Source organism: Brachyhypopomus gauderio, chromosome 2, assembly GCF_052324685.1.
Source record: "Brachyhypopomus gauderio isolate BG-103 chromosome 2, BGAUD_0.2, whole genome shotgun sequence".
Classification (NCBI taxonomy): Eukaryota; Metazoa; Chordata; class Actinopteri; order Gymnotiformes; family Hypopomidae; genus Brachyhypopomus; species Brachyhypopomus gauderio.
In genome coordinates, this window is record NC_135212.1 from 31158607 (window position 1) to 31184315 (window position 25709).

At 43.6% G+C, this 25709-nt stretch overlaps 1 protein-coding gene across 2 annotated transcripts in view; it reads left to right on the plus strand.

The window, feature by feature from the left end:
- fbn1 (fibrillin 1) overlaps window positions 1–25709 on the plus strand; it is a 98174-nt gene that overhangs the window by 25499 nt on the left and 46966 nt on the right. For both annotated transcript variants that reach the window (XM_076994003.1, XM_076994004.1), the window contains exons 10-26: window positions 10923–11075; window positions 11204–11425; window positions 11584–11724; window positions 12569–12688; window positions 12790–12915; window positions 13233–13355; window positions 14488–14610; window positions 16841–16993; window positions 17208–17261; window positions 17352–17477; window positions 17599–17724; window positions 18193–18312; window positions 18562–18699; window positions 18834–18884; window positions 19029–19154; window positions 19516–19743; window positions 20171–20296. In XM_076994003.1, coding sequence (XP_076850118.1) covers window positions 10923–11075; window positions 11204–11425; window positions 11584–11724; window positions 12569–12688; window positions 12790–12915; window positions 13233–13355; window positions 14488–14610; window positions 16841–16993; window positions 17208–17261; window positions 17352–17477; window positions 17599–17724; window positions 18193–18312; window positions 18562–18699; window positions 18834–18884; window positions 19029–19154; window positions 19516–19743; window positions 20171–20296 — 2256 coding nt within the window. The remainder of the gene's footprint in view (window positions 1–10922; window positions 11076–11203; window positions 11426–11583; window positions 11725–12568; window positions 12689–12789; window positions 12916–13232; window positions 13356–14487; window positions 14611–16840; window positions 16994–17207; window positions 17262–17351; window positions 17478–17598; window positions 17725–18192; window positions 18313–18561; window positions 18700–18833; window positions 18885–19028; window positions 19155–19515; window positions 19744–20170; window positions 20297–25709) is intronic.

Below are 25709 nucleotides of genomic sequence, written 5' to 3' on the forward strand. Positions count from 1 at the left end.
TCGTTCTGCAGGCCATCAGACTGCTAAACACTTCCCAACGAGCAGACTGTTAAACTCTTGTTTTATAAAATATATAAACTCTTGTTCTATATATATATATATATATATATATATATATATATATATATATATATATATATATTCCCTCTAAGTGCAATATGTCTGCAAAGCATTTATTTTATAGCAAATCTACCTCTTATGGTATACCTCACTACTGTTACATACATTTTACTGCTTATTTTGTTACTTATGTCATGTTTGTTGTATGTCTTGTGTTGTGTTTTTATATCTGCACATTGGAGTTTGGAGAAACGCAATCTCGTTCAGCTATGCACTCTGTTGTAAAGTCTGAATGACAATAAAGTTCACTTTGACTATGATATAGACTGTTCCAGTTGCACTGGTAACTATTAGGGTTGCCACCTATGTCTGACAAAAAACAAGGACACTGTCATATTGACAGCTGCCCACAAATATATGGTGGATGTAGCAGAATCAGAGCCGACGTTGTTCAAAGCAATTAATATTTTAAATACATTCAGTATGAGAAGGAATTGTTGCTTCCCTGCTTATCTCCCCAAGTATTTTTATTGGAATAGTACAATATACTTACAACAACAACAATGTATTTTACATATTCCACTTTTTTTTAACACAAACACACACACACAGAAAAAGTTCAAATTAAATAGCAAAGAAGCATATGATGAACTTAGTGATCAAAGCAAAACAAACCTCCCCCCGCCCCATACTCACTCTGCAAACACGACAACAGGGACGGACAAACATGAAACAGGTGCCAGGCTGCGCGCCAGGAGGAGAGCTAGGAGGGGAGAGAGACCGGGAGCTGCAGGTGCTGCGGGGGACGGTCCTCCTCCAGCCTTCGCTGCGGACCCTCCGCTGGGTGCAGCACGACTGGCGGACGTGCCTGGTGCAGCGCAGCTGGCGTAGGCGCCCGGTGCAGCGCGGCTGGCGTAAGCGCCCGGTGCAGCGCAGCTGACGGACGCCCCGTGCGGGCCGCATGGGCGCTCTCCTTCAGTGTCCATCTCCTCCTCTGTCCTCCGGCTCCACTCCATGGACTGCTCCGAGCTGCCACCCCGGGAGTAGTCCATTGCGCTCTCGGCAGAGCAATCGGAGGGTGGACTTCTCTCCGAACTCCCTTTCATAGTCCCGGCAGATCTCTCCGAGGAGGGTGGACTGTGCTCCTCTTCCTCCATATAGGAGTCCTCCTCCACCTCACCGTATACAGCGGTGGGTGCTGAGTACTCCGACGGAGGGTAGTCCTCCTCTTCTTCCTCGCCTTCCTCTACGGTGGGAGAGGGACCTACGGGCGGAGGGAGGTAGTCCTCTTTCTCCGACTCCTCCTCCTCTTCACCGTAGTCGATGGTGGACGCATCGCTCACCGACTGGGGGTAGGCCTCCTCCCCCTCCCCACCGTAGTCGACGGTGGAGGCGTCGCATATCAACGGAGGGTAGCCTTCCTCGTCGTCTTCCTGCTCCTTCTCCTCCCCGAACTCGCTCTCTGGGGTGGACTGGGTGGCACCGATGACGCACAAGCCCACCCTCAGAGGCGAGAGGGCGTGGGAAGGAGACGGGTGTAATTGTAAAGACGGGTGCCCTCGCGGAACAATTCCGCCCTCTCGGGGTCCAGGCACTCACGAGCCGCGGCCAGCTGAGCAGCGCACACTGGGTCCTGCTCCAGCTGTTCCATCGTGGGCGTGGTCTCATGGTGCGGGGAGGAGTCCTCCTCGAGCTCGCCCTCTGGTGTCGTCCCGGTCCCATAGAGCTCGCGGACGCTAACCCGTATGGGCGAAAGTTCCCGGGAAGGCGAGGGATGTTTCTCCTGCCACACCCGCGCCGCTGTCTTGCAGTACTCCTCCGCCAACTCTGGTATAGCAGTCTCCCGAGCCGCACACAGCAGATAGGAGCACTCGGGGTCCCGCTTAAGCTGCGCCAGAGTCGGCATGGAGTCGCGGCGTGGCCGGGTCTTGTAGCCTGGCATGTTGGTGTCTCAAACGGCTCGTCGTTCTGTGACGCTGGCGGAGCGGCGAAGGATGAGACACGGAATCCCTTCTGTCAGCAGACGTTACTTTATTCACCGTTAACATATATTGCGCAATAGCGCACGGGAAGACTTAAACGTACACAGAAACGTGTAAACTCAGACAACGACGAGCACAGGACACTGCGAGAGTGCACATTAAATAGACAAACCACATTAGCCCCACGTGATTACGAGACGAGTCACAGGTGAGACAGATTATCACAAGACATAACCATCACCACGTAGTTCCACAGACGCAGATGCACGTGGACAACGTAAACACACCCCTAAACAAAAATACACCCAAAGTCTCCATAAAACAGAACAAAGGAGACAGCAGTGTTTTCAAAATTAGCCAAAAGTCACCCAGAGTAATATTAACCACCCCAGTGACCATCGGGAGAAGAAAAGGAAGAAAAAAAAGAGAGAGAAACCCTCCCAAAATATGCATAAACAGTATGCGCATTATAAAATATATTTATACAAGTACAAAACCTCAAAATACGACCTAAAAGTACAAATACTGAAATAATAAACACAAATCAAATTCCTAAATTAAACAACAAAAACAAACAAACACTTATTGACTGGCAGAGTAAATAACTAGTTAGTGCAACATGAAAGCAATAAGAATGCAGATGTGGCATTAACAGCCCCCAGACACAAACTCAGTAGAGTTCAGAACGTAACTGGAATCAAACATATTAACCGTTATTCAAAGTTTGTACATATTTACTCGCCTCCTCCGCTGATGTAAAGTCTTTTTCCACACCGTTGTATGTAATGCGGAGCCTTGCAGGGTGAAACAAACCGAACCAAACTCTATCCAGACCACAAAGCTGCCATCTGACCTCATTAAAAGAAGCCCAAGCTCGAGCTATTTTTGCCGTATAGTCCGGAAACACTGATATATTAAAGTCTTTAACTTTAATTTGTCAGAGTTCTTTAGCTCGGCGAAGAATGTCCACACAATCACTGTGATAATGAAATCTACAGATCACTGCTCATGGATGATCGTGAGGCTTGGGTCTGGGTTGTAGAGACCGATGGGACCAGTCCAGAAGCGGCTCCTTCTCCAGACCGAACGCTTCCTTTAATAAAGCGGCTACTGACGCAGTAGAGCTTGAGTCGGGACCCTCCGGAACACCCAGAATACGAACATTGTTCCGCCGCGACCTGGACTCCAAGTCTTCACACTTTTCTTCCACTGTTGTAACTTTGGCTGTGAGGGACACGATTGCATTTTTCATTTCGGTGATATCATCGGAACACACAGTGAGCGCGTGCCCCATCTGACCCACCAAACTTTTTATCTCTGTTATAGAAGCTTCAATGACCGCTCTATCCTTGGCGAGTTGATCCTTCACAGATCGTAAGTCCAGTTGGATCGTAGCCAATTGTTCCCTGAGTACTTCACGCAATTCCTTTTTAAAAATTTCGGCAATCTCGCTTCTCAAAGAGGCGAGTAACTACAGCTTGAGGCTATCCATGTCGACCCCTGAGTGGGCAGGAGTGACCTCAGATGTGTTCAGAGAGTCACTCGAGGCCGAGGACTCAGCACGTGTAGTGGGCCGTAGTTGTGTCTGGATAGTGTTGCGCGTTTTTGTAGCTTTGCCAGCCATATTATTAAAATTAAAGTGACTATACAGCAACACAGATCACTGCAGAGCTGAGTAGTAATACTTATGTAACTAAACTGCGCGGAAAAAATAACAATTTTAATAGAAATCGGCAGGAGCGTCCAAACTCACGTCCTACTCCATTGATGCTCAGCAGCGCCCCTACCTGCTTATCTAAGTACTGGTGTGAGCTTTGCTTGTGCTTGCTTTTGCAATATTAAATAAATTTTGGTTGCAATATTTTCGCACTGACCTTGTTCCCACAGTCATTGGAGGTAGCTGTGGCCATGTCGCACACCGCGATAAGTAGAGGTTAGTTCGGCAACAACAATTTTGTCCTCCTCAGAGTCTTTCTTGATCATAAATGATGAAATTGCTCTGGTTTGTCGGGTGATTTGCATACGATTTAGATGTTTTTTGGTTTTAGCATGGTCATCCAATGCAGTTTTGCCCTCATGTTTAATCAGAATTTTAGCTGAGCACATGGCGCAGAAAATGGATCATCAGGAGTTGGCTTTAACCATGCGGCATAATTTTCGTTTTTCATCCAGTCGTTATTGAAATAAGATGAACGTTTCATTTTCTTTTTGACTGGCTTATCAGACTCACTAGGCACAGACTCGTCATCATCCTCTGTTTCGCCACCCATCTCGACTGCTGTATTGTTCCTCAAACTTCTCAAACGACGCTATAGCAGAGCCACTGATTCACTAAACGTAGGAGCCGCCTGTACTGATTGGATTGTGAAGTCAAATGATCCCACAGCACCAATGAGGCACAATGGTGCGCCTCAGCGAGAAAAAAGACAGATTTAAAGTGTGTAGAAACAGTCTAAATAGTCGGTTGAACTAACCTAGTGAAAACTGGGACATTAAATTAATTATTTTGTTCCCGAGACCGAATATTAAAAAGGACAGTCCCGGGAAAACCGGGACAGGTGGCAACCCTACACAATGTAAATATTAAAGAGTGTTGGACCTAGACTGCATCCCTGATGCCAGTTCTTACCCCAAACCTGTCTCCCAAATACATCAGATAAATAAAAAGTCAGAAACTTTACCTTTACACCATTTTTGTAATGAACGAGAACTAGGAAAAGGACACAAATGCTGCTGACAATCAGATTTATTGGAAGGAGCAGGAGTTACCTCCTGTCTCCTAACCAGATCAGCTTGAATCGCTCTTGAATGGTGAGGCATTACAATTACATACACACACAGAGTTTCCAGACAACTAAACACTGCTAATACAATGACGAAACTCCTTAGGTGAATGGTAGTAAAACAGACTCATTAACAAATACCTCTCGGACATGACAGAGAAGACTAACGCAAAACAGACCTGGCGGATGTAACTAACTTTACTAAAGAACGATCAGGAGATAATAACGAGAAGACTCAATAAAGGAGCACAAAAACCAAATATATTGTAACGTCTACCAATGGGCAGTGGTGAGGGGTGGAGCCTACAGGCCTTCCAGCAGGCTCCTTTGTGAGTTTTAACGGTCTCCCTGGATGTGTGTTGTATGCGTGTTAGTGTTCCCCCCTCCATTTTCCCCTTAGAGTCAGTGTGGTTTTGCCACTTGCTGTTGTTATTAGCATTCTGTTAATAAATCACAGTTAAAGTAAACATTGCTGTCATGGCTCATTCCTATCTTCCTGACACAACGCCGTTACATTAGTGTTAGAAGCGGGATTGTCCAGACTGCGAGTACCAGCAACTGCTGGATGAAGTCCAGGACCTCACAGTTTGATGGCGAGAGAAACGGACAAAGAGGGAAGATGAGCAAACTGGGCTTCCGGACGGCGCAAGTGCGACAAGAAACCGTCGCGGGAGAGAGGCCGCCGACTATGCTGATGGCAACGGTGCAGCAAGCAACACGACAGGGCTACGCCATGAGAGAGAAGCTGCCACTGGTCGAGACGCATGCCGGGCCATGACGATACGGATCCCACGCTATGACGGTGAGGGGGCATGGGAACCATACCAAGCGCAATTATGCGGAGTAGCAAGCTTTTATAAATGGACAACGGCAGAGACTGCACTACAGCTCTGCCTGGCCCTAGAAGGAAAAGCCTTGCAAACACTACTGGATGTGCCAGCAGAACAACACGGCGACCTAGACGCACTGGTTGGAGCACTCCTACGGCGTTTCGGACAGGTACAAGCCGCAGTGAGCATCAAGAAACAGCTCCCAGGATGACGGTGTTTGTGAGGAGAGCGCATAGGTGTGCTGGCAGCCAAAATTAGCACTATGGTCTGCCAAGCGTATCATACATTCCCAGAAACAGCTCGCGAGGAACTAGCACTGGGCCCCAGCAGGCTGACAGACACACGAATTGTTTGCTGGTGATGCAAGAAGTGGGGACATAGAGCTGCCCATTGCCGAGAACACGAGCCGGCGGTAAACGACGACGGGGCTGCCCAATAGGGGACCGGCAATCCCACAGGACCCCGCCCCTAAGAGAAGAGCTGACGCGCTTTGGGTTGTGGGTGAACTGTCGACTAGACGGGGTACAAGTCAAAGCGTCTCACTACTGCGCCCCGGTATACTCCCTGATGAGGGATGGCAGTTGACCGACACACACCTGCAGACCATTACAGGCGCCCGAGTAGAGATGTGGGGCAAGAAATGGCTAGAGGTGAGTCTGGCCGGCAAGGCATGGGCACAGGACTTCTGGTTAGCACCCGTCAGCGAGCCCTGTATCCTCGGCCTGGATTACCTGACTGCAGTCGGAGCTATACTGAATACAAAAGCGAGAACGCTAAAAGTGGGGAGAAAAACAGTGACGCTGGCTGGCATAGACTGTAGTGATAGAACTGCAGAGTCCTGAGGCTTCTTGGTGGTGTCACCCCAGACTCCATTCGGTGGAGCCGCCACCTCTGGAGGAGCTGAACACGCAGCGCCAGAGGTGAACGGTGACACTCGAGGAGCCGGGCATGGCACCACCAAGTCGAGATCACCACTGCACTTCGCACTGCCCAGTTTCGGAGGAGCTGAACACGCAGCACCGGTATCGGAGAGTGAAACTTCAGGGGCTGTGGGCGGCGCACACGAGCAGCACGACGGTTACCAACGTGAACTAAATGCCTGCCAGCAAGCCAGCATACAACAACAAACGAAAATGTGAGACTGAGAAACTGTGTCCATGAGCTGTGGAACCACAGCAGCAAAGAACAGAAACAAAAACTCTGAGAATTACTGCGACAAAACGAGGATATTTTTGCAGAGTCTGAGGAAGATTACAGATGCACCGACCTCGTACAGCACCACATTGACACTGGCAATGCTGCACCCATCCGACTGCGCCCACACCGATTACGGCTGGCAAAGAGAAAGGTCGCCGGGTGGCAAATAGCTGAGATGGCTGCTGCGGGAGTCATTGAGCCGTCAAGCAGCCCGTGGGCTGACCCGGTGGTGCTAGTGAAGAAGAAACTAGGTGGCTGGAGGTTCTGCATGGACTACCGACGGCTGAACATGGTGACGAAGGTAGACTCTTACCCTGTTCCTCGCATTGACGATGCATTAGACCAGTTAGCGGGCTCTTCTTGGTTTAGCTCTCTTGACCTGCGTAGTGGCTACTGGGAGGTAGCATTAGCACCCGAGGCGGGAAACCTGAGGTTACACCCAGGGAAGTGCGAGCTGTTCAGGCGCCGAGCGAATTTCCTGGGTCACATCGTCAGTGGCACAGGAATTGAGACAGACTCACAGAAGACGCACAGATAGCGGCACCACTACATCGACTGACAGCAAAGAGCGCAGAGTTCAAGTGGGATGACCCCGCGGAGAGTGCATTCACGGTCCTCCGAGAGAAGCTCAGTGATACGCCCACACTGGCTTTCCCCCGAACGGACACGGAATTCATTGTAGACACCGATGCGACTGATTCCGGGATTGGAGGAGTGCTCTCACAAGTGTGCGATGGAGAAGAGAGGCCGATTGCGTTCTACAGTCGATGCCTTAGCAAGCCCGAACGGAACTACTTTGTGACGCGCAGAGAGCTATTAGCCATCGTGGCTGTACTGAGACATTTCCGCTCCTACCTGTATGGAGTCTCATTCCTACTCTGTACTGATCATGCATCTCTGATATGGCTCATGCAGTTCAAAGAACCACAAGGTCAGATAGCGAGATGGATCACCATACTGCAGGAGTATCAGTTTGACATCCAGTACCGCCCTGGGAGACTGCATGGGAACGCTGATGCCCTTTCCCGATGACCCTGTGAAGCAGAAAAGTGCAGATACTGTGTTCGGTTGGAGGAGCGCTGCGCCGCAGCAAATGTCGCGCCTACTCTGATTCGGGTCCAGTTGACCCTGATGAGCTCCGGAGGGAGCTGGATCAAGACAGAGAGACGTCATGGGCGCTACAACACCTAACAACAGGCAGTACACCTACCTGGACTGACACAACGCCACATGGGCCCACTACAATTACAATTACAACTACAAAAAAACAACAAAATAACGGTGCCAATACATATAACTGACAACAGACAGACAGACGGTTAAGGACAACATCACCCAAAAATGAAAAAAAAAAACGGTTTCCAATGGCCATTCACTAAGTAAAAATTACTTCCCTACCCAGCTAAGTAGAACTTGCTTCCCTACCTACCAAACCATTAAGACTGTGTTTGTTAACCGTGGCAGATATAGGAATAACAGGGCGATATGTTTAAAAAATCTAATTAAAATTAAATAATCAACATGAAGTGAGCAGCAATATTAAGCTAAGGCTAGGACTTCTAAACATTAGATCACTTGCACCAAAAGCTGTGATAGTAAACGAAATAATCTCAGATAACAGACTAAATGCACTCTGCTTAACAGAGACATGGGCTAGAGTAGACGAATATGTAAGTTTTAATGAAGCAGCTCCTCCTGGATATAATTATGTTCATCAGCCCCGTATCACAGGGCGTGGAGGTGGAGTAGCCACAATATATGACACAGATATAGGTTTTACTGTAAAACCTATATATTGGAATTATATTAATTATATAATATGTGGAATAATCTTCCTGCCTTTATTCGGGACTCAGACACAGTCCTAATGTTTAAAACTCGACTAAAGTCTTATCTGTTTAGTTTGGCCTTTGAATAATCTGTTACATATTTACCACATCACATATCTTTCTTCTCCGAGGTTCACCTGGGGAGTAACACTGCAGTCGGAGCCTACAATACCAGTATCATCACTCCGACACAGAATGAAAACCTGGCGTTCATCACAAGACATTTACATTGACAATATCAACACCCAGAACTTTCATTCTAGTTACCTTATACTTAGCCTGATTGTGTGATTTATTTGTGACTTGTGTATTCATCTGTATAATTTGTTTTTGCGTACTTTGTGTGTTAACGGGCCGCCCAATGGAGGATGGGTTCCCTTTTTGGTCCTCCCAAGGTTTCTTCCTATTCCCCACCATCTAGGGAGTTTTTCCTTGCCACTGTCGCCTTTGGCTTGCTCATTAGGGATTTGGACCCATAGTATTGTTAACCTTGTAAATCCTGTAAAGCGCTTTGTGACAACATGTGTTGTGAAAAGCGCTATACAAATATATTTGATTTGATTTGATTTACAATGGCGCTCAGGGCCAACTGGGATAGTCTGAAAATTTGTGATGGCCTGCTATACAGAGTGTGGGAGCAGCCGATCCCGGGGAAACGGACCTGGCAACTAGTAGTGCCGCGGATCTTGAGAGATAGAGTGCTGGCTGCAGTGCACGGATCTGTCGGCGTAGGACACTTCGGTGTTACCAAGACGCTGCGTCGACTGCAGCAACGATTCAACTGGCCGGGCTGCGGCAATGATGTGGAGCCATTCGTCCACTGTTGCGATCACTGCACAGCAAAGAAGGGGCCGCAGCCACGTTCACGAGCCCCCCTGCAGACACTTTGATCAAGGAAACAACTAGGAACAGATCTAATAGAATAGACCAAACGCTGAAAATACAACGATCAAAGAGAAATACCAAGGGCAGATCCAATAACAAACACAGGGAACAGAACATACAAACTCTCGCAACAGTAAATGAACCAAACTGACTTACAAGGAAATACAGGGCACACGGGAATATAAACCAAACACATCAAGGAGTTAAACCTAAACAGCTGATCAGTAATAATGGGCAGCGGGATCAAGGGGCGTGACAGTGGAACGCTACGAAGATTCAACTAAAAACGACACTAAGGGAAACATGACCTCAGATAGGTTGGGGCGTAGTAGACGTTACAATTTTGTAAAGCTTTATAATACCTATAAATAATAACCTATTAATTATAAACAAAATAATCAAATGCCTTCTTGGAAAAAACAGGGAATTATTTTTCCGTTCTTGTTGGATTTACATGTTTATTGATTATGGTATATAGCAGGGGTAATCAATTAAATCTTTCCGCGGTCCATTTTTGGCAGATAGCTCAGACCTTAGGTCCGGGTCCGCGGTGGCGAACGAAAGTTGTTGAGCGGGGGGGGGGGGTGAACGAAAGTTGTTGGGGGGGTGAACGTAACACGTAAATTCTCCGGTTTAAAATATAGTCTCCCGTTACATTTTTTTTGGCATTTTGGTCTGTATCCAGTTAATCAGGAATGTGATTGGGTCCGGACAGGACGGCGTTCGGGTCCGGATCCGGACCGCGGTCCGCCATTTGGTGATACCTGGTATATAGGGTGTAAATGTTATCAGCTCTACAGTGATTTGAAAGGAGGAAAATTTTCATTTCTTTCTTTGAGTCTTTCATTCAGGTACAAAATGATTATATATAAAATGCCACCAAATGCCTCTTCTAGATTACAGCTCACACAAATACAGATGCAATTGTGAGTCCAAATTTTCTCTGCTCTTCTGAACTGGGATTACCCCAGATGCTAGAAGCCTATCTGAACACAGGGCAGGGTTTATCATCTGTGAAGTGGCCTTTGTAGTGCAGGTGTGCTGTGTCTGCTGATATATGACACTGTCAGAACCACAAGCTTTAGTTTAGTTTACTTTAAGTCCAAGTTGTTGCAATTTAGGTAAAAATATAAGATAAAAATATTTAAAAGTTTCCATTTCTTGTAGACTTTCTCTCTCTCCCTCTGTCTCACTCTCTTTCCCTTTGTCTCACTTTCTCTATGTCTCTCTCACTCAGGCTGTCATGGTCCACTCTGCTAAGTTGATAACCTGAACTTTTTCCCCCAGTTCCTCCGGCAGCACCGCTGTAACGTGAGACGCCGCTGTGTGCTAACGTCTGCCCCTCGTCCTGTGCAGATAACCGTGCAGGCTTTTGCTATGACAGCATTCTGAACGGGCGCTGTGCCAATCTGAATGCCCAGCGCATGACCAGAGCCCAGTGCTGCTGCGGTGCAGGGCGCTGCTGGGCAGCATCCAACTTGCCTGAGATGTGCCCCATCCGTGGAACAGGTAACACACACCTGCCACAGGTACACACACCTGTTATTAGTACATATATACACCTGTGGTTTTCAATGTATGCGCGTGTGTGTGTGTGTATGCGCGTGTGTGTGTGTGTGTATGTAATTCTTCCTCAGAGGAGTACCACACACTGTGTCAGCCGGTCCAGCCTGTAGGTCCTGGCATTCCTGGTATTCCTAGCATTCCCGGGGATCCAGGTCCATTCATTCCTGGGGGTCCTGGTCCATTTGTGCCTGGTGTGCCCCAGATCATTACCCCTGGAAGCCACATTCCGGGTTTCCCACAACCCCAACAACCTCAGCAACCATTTCTCCCAGAAATTATCCCACACAGACCTGGTATGCCTTTATATGGATACACTTACATGCGCACACACACACACACACACTGACACACACACACACACACACACACACACACACACACACACACACACACACACACACACACACACACACACACACACACACACTAACTCTTGGTGTGTTTGTGCTAGATTACCTCCCCCAGAACATCACAAACATGTGTGATGCTGTGAGGAACCTGTGTCTGAATGGCCGTTGCATCCCCATTCCTAGAAGCTACCGCTGTGAGTGCAACATGGGTTTCCAGTTGGACCCCCGCGGCGAGTGTATCGGTCAGTATGCTTACTCTCATGCACATACTCGTCTACATTCACATTTATGGCATTTAGCAGACTGTCATGAATGGTCTGCTATACCCACACCCCACCAACAGAGGTCACACTCTCCAAAATACTAGTGTTTGCTTTCACCTGTGGAACCCGTCTGTCATTGCGAAGAATTGCCTTCATATTTGTCTGCATACCGAGCATTTATCTATCTGTGTATTGTCTTATAGTGTACCATCTTCTGCCTGTTTACTAGTCTTGCCCCTTTGTAGGGTCACTATTGATCTGGAAACTCTGACCGCTGCCTGTTTAACTACTCCTCTTTGCTTCTGGCCCTATTGTACCAATTAAAGTGACCTTGCCAATGGACCCTGCTTCTGCGTCTGCTATGGCTTTGTTACACAGATGCTCTTATCCAGAATGCATCATAGTCACTACAACAGGTTAAGGCTAAGACTCGCTGAAGTAAGATAGATACAGGAGATACACTGCTAGATACAGGAGTCAGTGCTGATACCTAGAGAGAATTACACAATGAGCATAAGTGAAATACCGAACAACAATATATGCTAAAAGGCTTCAATTAATCCATGCAATGGTATATTTCCATAAATGATCACACCCTCACACACACACACACACATATGCACTCTTTCCTAAGCAGATATAAACAAAATTATACTCATGATCACATACACACAATAACAAATACACACACACACACACACAAATCTTACACATGTAAGCATGTGTAAACATACACAACTGTTTTTTTATGATGTGAAAATGTTATCATTGAACATTGTATCATGTGTGTCTATACATTCATATGTGTGTTTGTGTGTGTAAGATGATGATGAGTGTGAGCGGAACCCCTGTTTGCACGGCCAGTGTATGAACACTCCTGGGTCCTACTACTGCCAGTGTCCAGCTGGGTTCCAGACCACTGCTACCAGAACAGAGTGCAAAGGTGAGGAACACACATGAACACAGCCACACACAAATACACAAACCCATGCAAACACACCCACACAAACAAACACATGTTTGCTGTGTTCATGTGCTGTACAGATCTGGATGAGTGTGTAGCTAACGGTCGGATCTGTAATAATGGACGATGTGTTAATACTGAGGGCAGCTTCCACTGTGTGTGCAACGCTGGCTTTGAACTCACCCGTGATGGAAAGAACTGCCAAGGTATGACAAATACCTGCATGTACACACACACACACACACACACACATACACACACACACACACACACACACACACACACACACACACACACAAGCACATACACACAAACACATACAAACAATTACATACACATAATCCCACACATACAAACACACAAACACAAGACCATACATTGTATTGCTTTTGTATGTACAGCAGTTCTGCGATAGAATAATTGCTTATATTGATTGATTCATGGTTGACAAGTGTGTGTGTGTGTGTGTGTGTGTGTGTGTGTGTGTGTGTGTGTGTGTGTGTGTGTGTGTGTGTGCATACAGATATGGATGAATGTCAGATTAAGAACATCTGTTTGAATGGCATGTGTATAAATGACGACGGCAGCTTCAAATGCATCTGCAAAGCTGGGTTTCTTCTGGGCAGTACTGGACGCTATTGCATAGGTATATGCACACACACACACATACACACACACACACACACACACACACACACACACACACACACACACACAAACATGCATGTATGCTGTCATACACACTCAGACTAGTATAAACACACACAGATGCAGCCTTCTTTTGTGAATCCAGATGACTTCTTATGGATGATGTATTCTCTAATTAATGATTTGTATAGTCTAGTGAGGAGCTTGGCTTTCACTATGTCTAGGATAGAGGAAACCACCAAACCACCCACACACACACACACAGTTTTGAGTAAAGTAGATGATTTACAGTCCCCTAAGTTTCTTAAAATTTAATTCTATTTAATCATAATGAAAATATTAATAATCCACTAAACCTTGTTACCATAATTATATTTTTTATTGATTTTATGTCTTTTGTCTTTGTAGTGAACTGAATTGACTGGCTATTGCTGTCTTTCTTGTCTACCTCAAACTCTACCCCTTGTTCATCCTCTACCTCAAACTCTGCCCTATTCTTATCCTCTACCTTTACATCTGCCCTTTTCTCATCCTCTACCTTTAACTCTGCCCAATACACATCATTAATCTGTCTCTGCTGTATCCTCTCCCTCTCCCACCTTCATCCCTTGCACAGTAGTATCACAGGTGTTTGTTCTTTGTGTAGAAATGAAGTCAGTCAAATGTATTTGTAAATCATACATTGAGCAGAATATAACATTTCATGCATGAAAGCATGTAGGGGGCATACATAAATGTATTACAATACCATGAGATACAACATTTCTTATTCAATCAGATGAAACATTAACTGCCTCCCACATATATGGATAATATTTCCTATTTTTTGGAATTGTAGTGCTTAGGGAAATAAATATGTCCAGAAGTGTGCACAATGTGCTTTTGTTTTTGTGTTTTTATCATTGCGTGTATGTAGTTTTGACATTGCTGGCTCAGTACTTTAAAACCAGCTGTGGTTTAATTGCCATACCAATGAGATGACTTTTAATTTCCTCAGTAGTTCTAAGCACTAACTGGTCAGTGTGAAGTCAGAGGCTCAGAAACTCACACAGTCATTCTTGACTCAAACTCGCCACCTGAACTGTCTTTCGACCAGCAGTGAGTAACTCCTCTGGTGTGTGTCTTTTTAGATATCGATGAGTGTGAAACTCCTGGGATGTGTTTGAATGGACACTGTGTTAATACAGAGGGCTCCTTCAGGTGCGACTGCATGACTGGTCTTGCTGTTGGCCTTGATGGACGCACTTGTGTGGGTGAGTGCTGTCTCTCCACAGACACACATTTCTTGTTTTTCTCTCTATACACAAGCAGAAATATTTACTGCCAGAAGTCAGAATAAGACCTTCAATGTTGAAATACCATATACAGTACTTATTTAACATCTACTGAGTGTTAATGCTTGCAGTGTTGAAATAACATTTACAAGATGCCAGAGCTACTTACATGCAGTGTTGTATAAAGTATTAGAGACCCATACTTGAGTAAAAGTACAAGTACTCTATCAAAAAATTGACTTGAGTAGAAGTTGAAGTGTTCTTTATAAACTATACTTAAGTAGAAGTACAGAAGTATTCAGCATTTTTGTACTTAAGTATTGCAAGTAGTTTATTCTAAAATGTATTACTCAAGTACTGAAAGTAAAAAGTACAAGTATTGTGTTTTGAATTAATTAAAGTCAGTTTGATTATCAATTGTTTTTATATATCTCTTACAAATCAAAGATGTCAAAGACCACAAACACAAGTGTTCTGTATGTACAAACAAGTAGCAACTGTTAAAAAACTGGGCTTAACAGATAACCTATGTCCCGCTACGTCATAGGTTTGATGCAGAAGTACAAATTCGCCTTAATTTCGCTGAGAAAACGAGGTGTATTTTGGACGTAAAATCTGTCCGTCGGATTCTAAGGGTGAGCCTACTGCCCTGCGTTTACCCCCAATAAATGCCCTTACCCTATAAAAAACACTACACTATAAAATGGGCACATGATTAGTCAGCATGAAAAGAGACACGGCTTACTGTTGCTAAAAACACAACATCGCCTTTATGATTCATGATTGCCAGCTAATGTTAAGTGAATACTGCAGCACGTCAAGAACATAATTAGGTTAGTAATTAAGATATCTAACCTAACTAGCGCTTACTGACAGGTAAAGCTGGTGTGTCTTCTGTACGTTATATTTGTAACTTACATTGATGTGTTTCTTCAAGTTCAAAGGTGAATTTTTGAAGGCCAATATTCACCCTCTTTAGGGAGGCAGAGATGGCACTTCATCCTATAGGAATTTACTTTCACTCCAGTAAATGCAAACACTCTCTCTAGGTAGGGCCAGGGTGGTCTCCTTCCTCCCCCTCACTGCTACGATCACTCAATGTTGAAGGTGTGAAAGGTGCCAATAAATGTACATTAAAACGTCAACAAGCTTATTATGCAGCACTTATGCTGCTCTTCTGCTGTTACCAAACACGGTACCATCTCTTTTAATGAGACAAAAAGCTAATTATTTGGAATAATTTCGAGTATATGTGTATTTGTATAAATATGTAAATTAAGCTGAAGGTACTGGAAAACACTGAAAATGGACCTTCAAAGTCCCGTACAAGTGTATGAATTCCACCTTGTAACTTTGCATGCACAAAAATCGAGAGGTGCGCGACGGAGCCACCGCGATTGCATCATTTTTGCCATGCGGACCCTTGCGGCAAGTGTCCGACGTGTCAAGTGAACCTAGATTACGAAGCTCAAGTATTGAGTAAAGGCAGCAGCAGAGTAAACGAGACGTGACTGGAGCATGCGCAGTTTTCTCATAAGACAGCCTGATCGCTTGACCCAGTAACAGCGCCAGCTAACATGTTTATAATTGTAACGAGTAACTATACAGCACGTCATGGCCTGGTGGTTAGGGAACTGGTCTTGTGACCGGAGGGTCGGGGGTTCGATTCCCAGACCTGAGGCCATGACTGAGGTGCCCCTGAGCAAGGCCCTTAACCCTCAATTGCTCACTTGTATAAAAAATGAGATAAAAAAATTTAAGTCGCTCTGGATAAGGGCGTCTGCCAAATGCCATAAATGTAAATGTAAATGTAAAAAAAATGTATCGGAGTGAAAGTATTCAACTGATGGAAAAAATGTAGTGAAGTAAAAGTGGAAGTAGGAGAAAAAAAATACTCCAGTAAAGTACAGAAACAACATTTTAGTACTTAAGTAAGTAGTGAAGTAGTAGAACCTTGCCTGTATTATATGCTTAACACTGAGTATTTTTATATTGTTTTTCTTTTTGAATTATTTTCTTATTTACTTAACAATCACTATTGTGTTTTTTTTTTAGAATGTGGAACTTTCATCTTGTCATCAGTGTTTATCTTAAACACTGTCAAACTGTTGATCAAGCTTTTGTTTTGCTTGACCTGATCTTTATGCAGGACTTATGTATGACATTTATTTGACATTTTAGTCTCTCTCTCTTTCTCTCTACCTTGCAGACACACACATGCGCAGCACATGTTACGGGGGTTATAAGCGGGGACAGTGTGTGTGGCCATTCTTCGGAGCTGTCACTAAGTCAGAATGCTGCTGTGTCAGTGTGGAGTATGCATTTGGAGAGCCATGCCAACCCTGCCCATCTCAGACCTCAGGTACATAAACCCTTCCCACCTCAGAGCTCAGGTACCACTCACTTCACTCACTTGGCTGCCATATTTACATAAACGCTTATTTTATATTTCTAAGGCAACGATAATGTGTGTGTGCATTTGCGTTTGTCTGTCTGTGTGTCTCTGCGTGAGTGTGTTTTTTGACATGTGTGTCTGTTTGTGTATTTGTTTGTGTGTGTATATGTATTCATTTCAGCTGAGTTTGCCGCTCTTTGTCCAAGTGGTATTGGCACCACTACTGATGGTAGAGGTGAGAAAACAAACCAATAACAAAGAAATACACACACGCATACACACAAACACGCACACACACACCTCTTTTCCATCTGGTGTGTTACAGATATCAACGAGTGTGCTCTGAATCCTGACATCTGTCAGAATGGTGTGTGTGAGAACATGCTTCGTACCTACAAATGCAACTGCAATCAGGGCTTCGAGGTGGACGCCACCGGAAAGAACTGCGTAGGTGTGTGTTCTCCATCTTGACCTCATGGAAATGTCTTTACTTTACCTCCATGAAAGAGATCATTGGCAAGGTTCTGATGTTTATGTATGTCTCTGTGTGGGTGTGTGTGTGTGAAATGCAGACATTGATGAGTGTGTAGTGAACAGGTTGTTGTGTGATAATGGCCTGTGTCGGAACACTCCAGGCAGCTACACCTGCCACTGCCCCAAAGGACTTGTCTTCCACCCGGAGACAGAAGTGTGTGAGGGTGAGTCAGGACCCAGCAGCAGATCCCAGAACCTAGAACCCCAAACTCAACTATCAGAACCTAGAACCATTCAAATCTTTGATCCCAGAATGTAACAATCAGGACCCTTATGAACTCAGAAGTTTTATGACCTTAGAATGCAGAACTCAAGAATCAGAACCAGCCACAGAAAGTGCAGATTGGCTGGCAGGCATTCACATAAAATTCACATCTGCGACATCATCATAACTATCGCATAGCACCAGAAACAAAGAGCCAATGACTGTAACCAGTACTACAATCCAATAACCAGTTCTATAGAACCAGTACTACAACCCTATAACCCAGCTCTTAACAAGCAAGAACCCAAAAGCAGTAAGTCTTAAAATCAAACTTAGTACTAAACTGCCTTTGAACACGATATAAAACCCAAACAGTGTGAAGTCTGTGAGCTGGTAAGCATGGTAATGTGTATGGGTGTGTGTACAGATATTGATGAGTGTGAATCCAACCCCTGTCTGAACGGAGAGTGCAAGAACACACTAGGCAGTTTCACATGTTTGTGCTCTGCCGACAGCACCCTGGACAGCTCTGGAACTCAGTGCATTGGTATGTCAGACTCTGCCTCCTAACCTCAAAAACACACATGCCCCCTCACCCTACCAATACACACCCAGGCTTTGCCCCCTTACCCTGCCCACACACAGCCCTTGGAATGTGCTAATGAATTATGGTAGTGGTGGTCCCAACTGTGTATGTTCTTGTTTGTGTGTCTGTGGTTTGTGTGTGCCTCTCTCTGCATGTGTTTTCATGTATGTATGTATGTATGTATGTGTGTGTGTGTGTGTGTGAGTGTAGAGACAAGTAAGGGCACATGCTGGTTGAAGGTGGTAAACGGGAAGTGTGAGGTGAACATTAATGGAGCCATACTGAAGTCTCACTGCTGTGCCACACTGGGGGCTGCCTGGGGTTCCCCATGTAGTGTGTGTCCACAAGGTCAGACACACACACACACACACACACACACACACACACACACACACACACACACACACACACACACACACACAGACACTCATGTGTTTGTATGTTTGTGTGAGTAACACTTTTGATCCTATCTCTTCCCTCAGATCAGTTTTGTCCTAAAGGACACGCACCAGTCAAAGGAACAATATGTGAAGGTAAGAAAGTCTCACACATACAGCAACATTTACTAAAGATTAAACACTGTTCAGTTATTCTTTAAGGATTATGTAGTGCCCTACTATAACACTTTTTTCTGTGTCTCCTTCTATCCCTGTCTGTGTCCCTCTGTCTGTGTGCAGATGTGAACGAGTGTGAGTTGTTTCCAGGAGTGTGTATCAACGGGAAATGTGTGAACACTGTGGGATCCTTTATCTGTCAGTGCCCAAATGGAATGACCCTCGACAGTTCAGGGAGGATCTGTATCGGTATGAAACACATGCAAAGTGTGGGAGTGTGTTCAAGTATGCATTTGTGTGCCCAAGCATGTGTCTGTGTGTAAGTGTGTGTGCATGGTTGTGTACATGTGTCCAAGCATGCGTGTATATGCGTGTATATACATGCATGCATGAGTATTTATGTATCAGAGTATTAATAAATTAAATACTGTAATATACTATTATATTATAATATTACTATAATAATAGTATATACTATAAAATTTATAAATGAAACATTTACAAGACATGATTTAAACCATGCAATTTAAGGAGTCATGTACTCAGATTGCACATGATTGTGTAATATTCAATTAAATTAAAACATGTTTGTGTGTGTGTGTATGTACAGACCTGCGTACAGAGCAATGTTATCTGTCCCATGAGGATGAGCGGTGTGGCTCTCCTATCCCTGGCCGTCACCGTGTGGATGGTTGCTGCTGCTCTGTAGGAGTAGCCTGGGGTCCGGAGTGTGATGAATGTCCGGAGAAGGGGACGGCCGAGTACAACCTGCTGTGTCCCCGTGGCCCAGGCTTCTCTCACCGCGGAGACTTCATCAACGGAAAACCCTTCCTCAAAGGTGCCTTCGTGTGTCCACATCCTCCACACAGTCCCACACACCCTCCTTCACACAGTGCCACACAGACCCTCCACACAGTATCAAACACACCCTCCATGCTGTCTCTCACACACACCCTCCATGCTGTCTCTCACACACACCCTCCATGCTGTCACACACACCTTCCTCCACACAGTGCCACACACACCCTCCACACAGTCCCACACACACCCTCCACACAGTGCCACACACACCCTCCACACAGTGCCACACACACCCTCCATGCTGTCACACACACACCCTCCATGCTGTCACACACACCCTCCACACAGTGCCTCACCCCCATGTGCATTGGAAGTATTCAATGTATCCAGTAATTGTTCATTTATACATTCACCCAGCCCTCCATCTATTTCTGGTGGATGAGTGAAAATTTCTCTGTCCTCAGATATCAATGAGTGCAAGATGATCCACAGCCTGTGCACAAACGGAAAGTGTCGGAACACTATTGGCAGTTTCCGCTGCAGGTGTGACAGTGGCTATGCTCTCGACTCAGAGGAGAGGAACTGCACAGGTGAGTCTGAAGAGGAACACCAGCTCAGCGATGTCTAAACCCCACCTTTAGAGTACAACAATCTCTAAACCCCACCTTTAAAGTACAACAGTCTCTAAACTCAACCTCTAGAGTACAATAATCTCTAAACTCCAGTGGGGAACCGTCAGGGCCCTCTACGCCCTCTCAGAGGGCATAAAATATTCTAAAAATATAAATATATATAATATAATTTATCCAATTTTATTTTATCTACTTACAGTTTGACAATCGACATCTAAACAATTACAAAAATATAAGCAAATAAATTATTCACCCGTGTCTATTCAGTCTGTGTTGGAAGATGAGGGGTTATGTTAAGTGGAAGCCTGTGAGCCTGTGTCTTCCCCTATCAGTACTGTGATGCCTGCTGTTCGTTTACAGAGGGCCAGGCCGTTATAATTCAGCGCAATACCAGTTTCAAAGGACAGTAAAATTGACCAATCATTTCTTCCCTCTTAGTGGGCGTGCTTAACTGTATGATAATTTCCACCCGCTGTGGCGACGCTAGCTGTCGTTAGCATACCACCGCTAGCTAGTTTCGATTCATTCATTTGATGCCCTCGTGCGTGTTGTTTACATATTCCGCTCCCGAGGAACACGGAGCTGTGAACCTTATTTTGTTGGAACCTTATTTTGCTTAAGAAGTTATCTAGTACATATATTATTGTTTATTGCGTTTCTAAAGCAATAAAATGGGCAGTCATGGCCTGGTGGTTAGGGAACTGGTCTTGTGACTGGAGGGTCGTGGGTTCAATTCTCAGACCTGAGGCCATGACTGAGGTGCCCCTGAGGGGGCCCAGGTATAATGGTCACGGTTCGCTACTGCTAAACTCAACCTCTACAGTACAACAATCTCTAATCTCCAACTTTTGTGTACAGTGGAACCTCGGTTAATGACCACAATCCGTTCAAAAAATGTGTCGCTACCTGAAATGTTCACTACACTTAAAAAAACTTAGGAACGTTTTTCCATGTAGAAACAGCAAGTAAATTTAACAAAGCATATATTCAAGTAATATTTACTCATAATTCTCAGTGTATTTTACAAATGTTTCAGTAAATGTTACTTTGCAACACGTTATGTACACAAATTATACAATTTGATTTTACGAGTGTACTTTAGTAGATTTTACTACAACAATGTAGCACCACTTTCTCCCATGGCTTTTATTATTTACGTAATAGGGGTAATTTTTGAAGTTCTTTAGTAATGCTTAACTGCCAAATATTTTTATTACAGTATTAATTTCTGATATAAAACCAGCATTAAAATGTTACATGACAGTTTTAACAAAGCATTGCACAACATTTTGTTTAGAAGCAAGAAAAATTGATTCTTTTATTGCCAGTGGCGAAGCTAGACTTTTATGCTTGGGGTGGCCAGAGGGTGGCCAAAGCTATTTTAGGGGGTCCATAGACTATGACAATGTATATTTACGAAAAGCATTCAATTGCAATCAAAATCTGTAAATGTTATACTTTTCATATCAAGTACATCTTAAGCACGCAGGAGATCAGATTTGTGTATGAAATTTGCAGTTTTTTAACAATGTGCAAAATGTACAACATGTAAAAGTAAAAACACAGATGTGCTACTTCTGGCATATCTTACAATCCAAATATACGAAATAGGAAAGCTGCTTTCAGCATTCCCTCGATCAGTGAGTGACTGTTTTTGAAATAATTAATTGCACTTGAATACATATTTTTAGTAACTTACATCACTGATACGGTTACACAAACTTAAGTCGGGGCAAAGAAACCACTGTAGATGTAATGTTATTATATAATATAATTATATAATATAATATTATTATGTGTAGTATAATAAAGTGTCTTTTTTTACTATTTATTTATTTACAATATGTAAAATAATAATATAATTCATTCATAATATTACCCGCACCTACAAAGTAAAAAAAAAAAGGAAAATGTTTTATAAGCTGCACAGGGCTAAAAGCCGCATATATCTACTGAACTGAACACATTTAACTAAACTGGTGTGAGTTTCCCTAAACGTTCTTGTTTTGGGAAACTCACCCCTGATCAGTTTCTGAACGGTGCCTGTAGCATTTCACGTACGACAGTTTTTGCTTTCAGCCGGTGTTGTGGGGCATTCCGACAACCCTCGTTTATCCCCATAAAGACACTACAGATTATATTGTCGATTTATGTTTCTATACATAAATAAGAGCTAGACTTATCCATCACAGCAAACGGCATTATCTATGTCCAAAGCCACACTGGCTCAAGGGTATTAATTATTTTAAATAAAATACACACTGACTATACCGAAGTTCACCTCTGACCACGACATCGCAGTATTACAGCAGTATTATGTCTAAATATCTAGTTAGGACAAAACTAGAGTGCTCAATGAACTAAGTTATAATCACTGTAACTCCTGAATATCATCTGTAGCATCTTTATGCGTGTGCAAACGAGGGGAGTCAGAATTCGGCACAACATGTTCGTTTGAAAAAAATTATCCGTCGTGCCTGCTGCTTGCATGTGCTAAATGAAATTGAGCATTGAGTATTATTACCGATTACAAAACGCAACAGCCTCTCAACAAGATGTGCGATGCGGTGACATGTTAGTCATCTGCAGTGTTGCCATAGTTACTTTGAAACAGTAATCTACTGACTACTGACTACTGACTACTTCTTTAAAAAGTAACTCAGTTAAGTTACTGACTACTTGCTTTTAAAAGTAACTAAGTTAGATTACTTTTAGTTACTTTCAGCAGAGGCTGATCCCCCGCCCCTATAACATGAAAATGACTACCAGTTCTGCCAATACTCACTTTATTGACATGTATTTTAACCGGAACATCAAAAATGACACTGGCATTTGTAAACTTTTTCTTGAAATAGGCTTACATGTTTTTTAAATAAATAAATAAAACAGTCTTTCTGTTCAACTCCGCCCACTTACAGAGTTGCCAACTCTCACGCATTGAGACACACGCATTTGACTGTCTTCACACGCTTACACGCCACACTTCCGATATCTCACGCCGAAAAAAAATCTAGTTTATTTACCTCTGATCCACATCTATGATTCAATGAGTTACTAGTTCGATCTGGCGCCAACCACCGGCGATCGGTCGATCGCGATATAATACTGAATTTAGTCCATTTTACACCCCGCTCGTTAACAATTTACGTTCGCCGCCAAGCCCCGGTTTTTTTTTTTCAGGTTTGACGTTGTGTTTTTGAAAGTAGACAGCACTCTGTCGCCAGGACAGAGTGTACAACGGACCTTAATGTTGTCTTCCTTAGCCGAAATAAAATCAAAATAATGCCTGTATTTCCAGCTGCTAAAGGCAAACCTCTCCTTCCATCTGACTTTGGCGCCGCAGAGCAGAGATGACGTAACCGCGTAAGAAACGTGTAGCCAAAAAATAAGAATGAATAAATATAATCTACGTTCCCCCGAAATGCAGAAATAGTAACGCACGATGTTTTAGATAAGTAACTTTAATCTGACTACTAGTTTTTAAATAGTAGTTGCGTTAGACTACTCGTTACTGAAAAAAGTAGTCCGACTACAGTAACGCGTTACTAAGTAACGCGTTACCGGCATCACTGGTCATCGGGGGGGGACTTGGGGTGGCCAATCAGAATTCAGGGGGGTCCAGTGCCACCCCGGCCCCTTCTTTGGCTCCGCCTATGTTTATTGCAGCAACACCAGCTCAAACAAGCAGTGCATCAATATCGCATGAAAGAAAAGCTTTTCACTCTTACGAACACCTATATAAGGCACAACCTCACTCACCTCTAAATTCTAGCTACTAGACAAGGTAACGGTGCCTTAGATGAATTCAAGTGGCATTCTGGGTAAGTGAATGCCCCGCCCCCTACTAAACAACAATAACTTCAGCAGCTAAACTACATAACTAAGACGTTAACACGGCGAAGCCTTTCCAAAAACACACTTGAATCTAAAGTACATTCAAATTACTATATCTACACTGTTAATACTTTAATGGTGACCATCTGTATTTCTGAACGTACATTCATAATACCAGTTAGCATAAGTTACTTTGCTAATACTTCTGCCAGGCAGGTCAATAACCCGAACTGGAAATAAACTAACATTGCCTCAGTTAAGCTAATCGGTTGGTTCATTAACATGGCAGTCTCATCTCACATTTTAACATAACGTTTACTTAAAAAGTGAAACATGCACGTTAAACAGTACGTTAAATCTCCACTGCACTCCGCTGAAAAACGTTTGACTTGCTGACATCACTGCGCATGCGTAGATCCTGCAAGTGACCTTTTTCTGTTTTCAGTTTAGCCTCTCACAAAAAGAAAAAATTACAAAAATGTTGTAAATTTTACTTTGCTATTTAGACTAAATTTTACAAATGTATTTGAAGACAAACAATTACAAAGAAACACCAAGTATTGCATATAATTTTGTGAAATTAAGTAACTAGCTAGATTATTCTTTTAGATAGTACTTAAATAAACTTATTAATATTTTCAAAGTCAAAAAATCATTTTTTAGTGTATTCAAAACAATTTTCCCCATAAGAAATAAAGGAAATAGAAATAATTGGTTCTAATATGTACATATGTACATACATGAAAGTTACATGCTAAATATGTACGTTTTTTTTTAATGAGAACAAATAATATAGTACAAATGGAGTGAAATAAACATAAAAACATTAAAGAACACATTTAAACATAAAAAAACATTTAGTAAACATAAATATCGTGCAGCGATATCCGACACACACATGCCTTGTTCAAACTTGGAAATCATTTCAATTCAATTGTTGGCTGCTTCCTATTCACTACACTGCTACTATCACTCTTAATCTTATTTGGAGCCATGATTGATATATTATTAAAATAAAGCACAAACATCACTAAATAAGACGGATGAATACAGATAAAGATAATGAATGACCGACCGAAACTGTGTCTCTAGCGCGAATTATGCTTGGTCTGATATGCTGGTCGTCACGTATGGGTCACATAGCTGTTCGCTATCCGAAATTTTGTTTGCTATCCGGTGCAAAGTTTTACCGAAATTATTGGTTGTTATCTGAATTGTTCGCTATCAACGGCGTTCACTAACCGAGGTTCCACTGTACAACAATCTCTAAACCCCACCTTTAGAGTACAACAATCTTTAAACTCCACCTCTAGAGTACAACAATCTCTAAACCCCACGTCTAGAGTACAACAATCTCTAAACTCCACCTCCAGAGTACAACAGTTTCTAAACCCCACCTCTAGAGTACAATAACCTCTAAACTCACCCTTTAGAGTACAATAATCTTTAAACTCAACCTCTAGAGTACAACAATCCCTACACCCCACATTTAGAGTACAGCAGTCTCCAAACCCCACCGTTACATTATAGCAACCTG